The sequence below is a fragment of the Pleurodeles waltl genome, chromosome 4_1 (assembly GCF_031143425.1).
Source record: "Pleurodeles waltl isolate 20211129_DDA chromosome 4_1, aPleWal1.hap1.20221129, whole genome shotgun sequence".
NCBI lineage: Eukaryota > Metazoa > Chordata > Amphibia > Caudata > Salamandridae > Pleurodeles > Pleurodeles waltl.
In genome coordinates, this window is record NC_090442.1 from 668,310,192 (window position 1) to 668,317,037 (window position 6,846).

Here is a 6,846-nt window from a genome sequence, read left to right on the forward strand (position 1 = left end):
ACTGGTCCCCTTGCCTCCACCGGTATCAGCCTCCTGGATTCTGTGGGCTGCAGCATCCCCAATCGCCAGTGCCCCTTCTCCTTTGCCAGATGATGCTGATGCACACAAAGACAGAGCTGGACAAGGAGGGAGGGTGGGTGGGAGAGTGAGAGACAGGGTGCAATTGGCCAATGCCAGCACAACAGTCACACAGAGTAACTACATTATCTACTACTCATGCCATGCAGTGACATGCCATCACCTGCACATGCTACAACAATGGAACACCATGAAGGGCCACCACAGCAATGCGCATGCATTACGCTGAAGCTGATACAGATGCAATTGTGTACATGATGAGAGGCATACCCACCACACCTGTGCCCAGGACCTGCCCTCTTCACATGCCCATAGGGAGATACTATTCCTGGACTACAGAACCAACAGAAACCAGCATGGCTAGTTGGCATGCCAACTAGGCCATAGTCAATTTGTACAGTTACATCTTGGCCCACCTTGACTCACTACACATACAGAACCTGGCAGCAGATTCAGGACCCAACATTCACCCCTGGCACAGTGATTGGCATTAACTGACTACAATGGCCTGACACAACAGATGTTGTGACCCAGTTGGCTTGTGCTGCCTAGCACATCTTGGAAGTAGCTGACAACACAGATACCACATTGGAACTTACTGCCCCTCAACCCACTGACTGCATGGCCACACATCTATGATGCCAATCCTGCCCTGCTGTCACATACCCATAGTGGACATGAATCCACCTAGTACCCACGCTACAGCTACCCAATAGTGCACACCCAGAGCCACTATGGCAACACATATCGTAAGTGAGAGTGTGTACTCACCCCCTCATGGCTGATGTGCTGCCCTCAAGCATCCATCCAGCTCAGGTTAGGCCACCGCCTAAATGCAGGCCATCAGTGGGGTCAGGGTCCAATGGGCACCCCTCCCACGTTGGGAGGACGTCCCCAGCTGGGCCTCTGTGATCTTCCGGGCCCAGTGTCTCAGGCCCTCCGACCTCTTTCTGCAGTGGGTGCTCCGCCGGGCGTGGATCCCCAGGTTCCGTACTTGCTTGGCGATGGCATGCCCAATCTCCTTCTTCTGATGGGCGCTGACCTGCATGGGCAACACAGACAGAAGGGAAAGGTCATGTAGAGTGGCATCACAGGGACAGCAGTGGACAGCACACATCTAATGACCACACTCACATGTCATCAATCCATGTAGGCTCAGACTCCTCACCCATGTCCAAACTCTAGTCACACTACCTCGTCCCAAGGCGACCATCCTCATACGTACCACTCACAGACAGGACAGTCACATTGGTTTCACCTGCTGCTTTGGTGCCCCATACAACTGTCCATGCAGGAGTAGGACCCCTTCCACAAGCTTCTCTAATTCCTCCTGGGTGAAGGCTGTGCCCTATCTCCTTCAGGACGTGCATCTTGGCTACCAGAGTCAGAACTCAGCAGTACACACAGTGGAGGTCTTCTGTGCACGACTGTCAGGAGTCAAGCGAGCAAAAGCACATGAAATGGCGGTCACGGCCGCCGCGGACATCACCGTCAACGCCGGCGGTGATCACCATTGGCTCCTGTCTCCCATAGGCAACCATGTTAACCAATGAGGAGTTGCACAGCGGTTTAGATTGGCTACTGCCATGATGTGTTACGCCAGCCGGATGAGCTCACTTCGATCTGTCCAGTGCATGTAGGACAGGTGGCTGCCATATTACATGTCCAATGTGTATTGAGGGTGCATTTCAGGTGCGACATGGGTGACATTTTGTAAACTATGCACAACTCTACTACGTCTACACAATCAATGCTGCACATAATGATTTAGACTCCCTCCTATTTGCAGGTATGGTGGAAGGATGAGGATGAGGAATGCGCCGGTGTATAGGTCCCTAGTCATCCGTGCCAACCTGGAAGAGCAACACATCATACAGACCTATCGACTGAACCGTCAGATGATCATGGTGCTGGTGACACAGTCAGAGCCAGATCTATTGCCTGCCATTCGTCATCCCAGTGCTATCCCTCCCACAGCACAGGTGTTGTCAGTCCTCCACTTCCTTGCCTCAGGATCCTTCCAGATTATAGTGGGTTTAGCAAAAGGGATGTCACAGCCCATGTTCATCAACGTCCTGAGGGATGCCCTGCTACAATATGTGCGCAGCTACATCAGGTTTTCAAATCGTGCTGATGTGGCCACTGTAAATGCTGCCTTCTATGATCTGGCACATGTCCCTCATGTGATAGAAGCCACAGATGGCACCCACATTGCCCTGGTGCCACCCAGGAGAAGTGAAGAAGTGTATAGAAACCGTAAGAACTTCTATTTCACAAATGTGCAGGTGGTGTGTCTGGCTGATCAATATATCACACAAGTGACGGCCAGGTTCCCGGGGTCGGTGCATGACTCCTACATTCCGTGGAACAGCACCGTCCAGAGGGACCGGGCCTGGCTCATCGGTATGTATCCCTACATATGTGTGCTCCCCTGCTCAACACTCTTTACAACCTGTACTATACCCTCCTGGTCTTGACATGGGTTTTACCTCTGTGCACACAGGTGACTCTGGCTATCCCAACCTTCCCTGGCTACTGACACCCATGAGGCATCCAACTACAGCTGTGGAATACACTTACAATGAGGCCCACGGTAGGACAAGACGGGTGGTTGAGCGGACACTTGGCCTGCTGATGACCAGATTCCGGTGTCTGCACATCTCTGGGGGTGCCATACTCTGCACACCACAGAAAGTGTGCCAGATCATTGTTGCTTGCTGCATGCTACACAATCTGACCCTAAGACACCACATCCCATTGCTGGATGCAGAGGAGGTGGGGAGTGATGATGAGGAAGATAATGAGGATGCAGTTGCCTCCAGAGGAGAGCTGATACGACAATACCTCCACTGAGATACAGGTGTGTGTCATATGCATGGGATGTGTCCTGTTCCACTGTCTGCCTTGTGCCATGCTACCACCTGCTGTCTGTAATAAAAGGAGATATTGGAGCTCTGACTCTGGGTGGGTTGGGTACTTACTGTGCACAGGTCAGTGCTAACTCATCCAGTTGTTGTGTTCCTGCACTTGTAACAACTATATGCAGGACCATTGTTCTCTGAACTGCCACATACAGTGTAACATGTGATCTATATTAGGTGCTTGCAGGTCCTCTGTATTGCATCCTGGCCTGGGATTCGATATTGGGAGGTGGTGCAACCTCACTGTTGGTGGCAGTTTGCACTGCCTAACATGTGGCTCTGTTTGCTGTGAGGGAGGGACCATGTGGGTAGTGTGTCTTGGGAATATGGTTTTGTTATGGCCATATGTTTCTTGACTTGATTTGCCATCTCAGCCTTGGCTTTCTGTAGTTACAGTGCATGTGTGTAGATTTGGCATATGTGACGGCTATAGTGATTGTTCTCTATATTTTGTCTTACTTTCAGGATATTGTTGGGGTGCACTCTGGTCCCTGCCTCACCTGTTGCCTCCCTTGACCCATCTCCCCAGTCACTCCTCTCCACTGTTGTCCTTGCTACATATTGCTCCCCCTCTATCAGTCACACATACATTTGCAGGAAACTGGGTTAACTGTTGCACTTGTGATGGGAAGTATCTGTCGTACTCATGACAATGAAGACGTAGGCAGTAAGTGTGCTAAATGGTGTTTATTTGGGAGGTACAAGTGCAAGGAGTGATGAGTGGGGTCATGGCGGGTGGGATAATCGGAGTACTTGGCCCAGCTTTGGGTAGTATAGGTCCAGTATTGTGGTCGGGGGCAAACGGAGAGATGACAGTGGACAGTCAACAGTGACACACAAGGGAGAATGTTCAGGAAAGGGTCACTTCCGGGAGGTGGTCCTGGTCTTGGCATCAGTACCGGCAGGATGTCTGGTTAAACATCCTCGCTTGAGTGGGGGCTCATCGGCTACAGGGGTAGGGGTGCTGGTGTCCTGTGGGTCCTGTGGCAGGGCATCCTTTCCACTAGCTTCCGCTGATGTGGAGGGCTCAGGTGGGATGTGGCTAGTGGAAGGGGCCTGCTGGTGGGAGATGGAGTCACGCAGCATGGTGGTGAGTTCCTTCAGCACTCCTGCCATGGAAGCCATGGTGGCATTGTGAGTCTGCCACTGCTGCATGGCCTTCTGATGGCATTCACTCTGAAGCCCCTTGGTCTCTTTCACAGTGGCGAGGATCTGGCCCATGGTGTCCTGGGTTTGGTCGTATGCACCCAGGATTTGTGTGAGAGCCTCCTGGGGAGTCAGTTGTTTTGGCTGCCTTGACCCTTGGACCATTTATCCCTCCCACTGCCCCAAGCTCCCTGTGCCTGTGCCCCGGGCACAGTGTGCCCACTCCCAGTAACGCCAGGCCCTTCATTGTGTAGAGTATGTGCCCTTGACTCTGACCCTTGTACTGTGGGGCACACTTCTGATTGTGAGGTCCCCTGGGCACAGGTTTGGGGAGAAAGGGCTGGCTGGGGTGTTGTAGTCACATGGAAGGGGGTGTCCAGTGCTTCCATGGGGCTACTGGGACTGTAGTGTCAAGTCATCCCAGATGGCCCAGGCAACTCGTCCCAATCCAGACATCCCTGGGGCCTTCATTCCGGGGAGGGCTGTCTGGTACTGGCATACTCTGCTGGGTGGCAGGGTTAACTGTGGATGGAATGAGGGAGAGTTTGTATGTGGATGTGTAGTTGCCATTTTCATGGTGTGGTGCAGGCAGTGGCTCAACATGCTTCCCAATTATGGCAATGACAGCTGCAGCACTGCAGACATTGATTTGGGTATGGTGACTGTGCCATGGTTTCCATGTGCCATGGTGGGTTGTGGATGGTGGTTGGCATTGCTGTCATTGTCATGTGTTGGGAGGCTGTTGTAGCAAACAGTAGGTGTGGGCTGTGACATGGTTGTGCAGGCAGGTGTTGCACTGTGAAGTGGAACAGTGAATTTTGGCTGTGTTGGGTGTGATGCATTGTGGGAGTTGTGGTTCTTCACAATATGATTGTTATCCATGCATTGGGGAAAGTGTGTGGGGATGGTGAGAGAGGGGTGATGTGGCATGCAGGGGAGAGGTGTGGGGTGATTGTGGGTTTGCAGTGGTGTTGGATGGGGGATAGGCGAGTGGTGGGTGGTGGGTAGGCATGCTGGGTAGGAGTGGTTGGTACCTGGAGGGGTAGTGTTGACTTACCAGTGTCGAGACCTCAGTTGATACCATTGAGGCCATCCAGAAGCATGATTTGAAAGACCTCCTCCTCCCAGGATGTTAAGTCAAAGGGAGGAGGCGGGCCCACCCCCTGTCTTGTTGAGGGCGATCTGGTGCCTGGACACCATGGAACAGAACTTCTCCCTGAGGTCGTTCCACCTCTATCTGATATCCTCCCTTGTGTGTGGATAGGTGGCGACTGAATTGACTCTATCGATGATCCTCTGCCATAACTGTGTTTTCCTGGCCAATGCTGTTTGCTGGGCCTGGACTCCCATCAGTTGTGACTGTACTCTGATGATCTCGTCCACCATGACCCACAACTCATTGTCTGTGAAGCGTGGGTGCTTCTGGCGTGACATGTTCTGGTGGGTGCTGTGGGGGTAGGGTGCAGTGCGGGGTGATTGGTGGTGTGGGGGTGTTTGGATGTGGGTGGTGGTGGGTTGTGGTGGTGGTGTGTGCAAAGTGTGCAATGTGCAGGTGTTTGTCGGGTATGGGGTGTGCTTCGTGGCTCGTGTCTCTGTGGCTTGTCATGGTAGTCGCAAGGGATAGTGGGTGTGTGGGGGGTTGTTAGATGGTACTGTTAGCAGGTGTGTGTGATGGGTGTATGTGTTTCAGGTGTGGGGAATTTGAACTGTCCAATGTTGTGTTGGCTACTGTTGGTGGTGCCTTTTTGTACCGTGGCGGTGCAGACTGCCATTGGTTTACTGCCATGCATGTTCCGCTGTGCTGAATACTGACTCATCATAGGGCGATTGGAATAGGCTCGGTGTGGTGGGCCCTGCAGTTGCTCGGTCACCATTTCACCATCGGCCAGCCTGGTGGTTGAATTTGGCCGGTTTGGTCTCTGCAAATTCTGTATTATGTTGAGGTGGTTGGCAAATGGGAAGGAATAAAGTGCTGAAAGTCAGGAGTGGGGATCATAAAATAAACATGGATTCACACTCTGGTGTTGAATGATCTCTGGTCATGGTAGTTGCTAGAGAGAGTTTGTAAACTACAGCACTGCTAGTCCAGTGGCAGACCTGCTGTTTGATCTTTTGCCGTACAATGCTAGGTATCCATTAGGTATGGCATTATGTAGAATGGCTAGAATGGCATTTCCCATCCACGTTCATATGATAAAGAGCAGGCCCTGCTGGAGTCACTCAACAGGTCAAGTATATATATATGTAATTCTTTCATAAGCATCTAACATTGGTCAGAATGTATGACAGACATTAGTTGGGGTGACAAGAAGGTCATGTGGATTTTATTTGTTCTGATGGTGTCGATAGTTTCTCTTGCTGTAGTGGACACATGGGGGCAGGCTTCACACCTTGCTCTTGTGCTTTGACAGGTTGAGAGCCCATATGTCAGTTCCTTGCTCTGGAGTTGGGTTTGTTCATTTAAGTGTGATTTAATTGAGCAGATATTGCCTGTTTCAGTGATGGCTCTAGTGGTTGTTACAATAGTTCATCTGGGCTTTTCTCTGGAGGTTGCTGACAGTGGATTGGGTTTAATGTTTTTGCCCCCAAAGGACCACATTCATTGTCTGGTCTTTTTGCCTGAAATATTCCTAAGGGATGCAGTTCCTGTCTGGTGATGTGCTAGATAAACCCTGGCACATAGGTTGTTCCTGTTATAGTT

General features: G+C 51.5%; 1 protein-coding gene across 1 annotated transcript; it reads left to right on the forward strand.

The window, feature by feature from the left end:
- Nucleotides 1-1,880: 1,880 nt before the first annotated feature.
- LOC138287180 (putative nuclease HARBI1) lies at nucleotides 1,881-2,931 on the forward strand. Its single transcript, XM_069227539.1, has 2 exons — nucleotides 1,881-2,481; nucleotides 2,582-2,931. Exons 1-2 carry the CDS (start codon nucleotides 1,881-1,883, stop codon nucleotides 2,929-2,931), a joined length of 951 nt encoding a protein of 316 aa, XP_069083640.1.
- The last annotated feature ends 3,915 nt before the right edge of the window (nucleotides 2,932-6,846 follow it).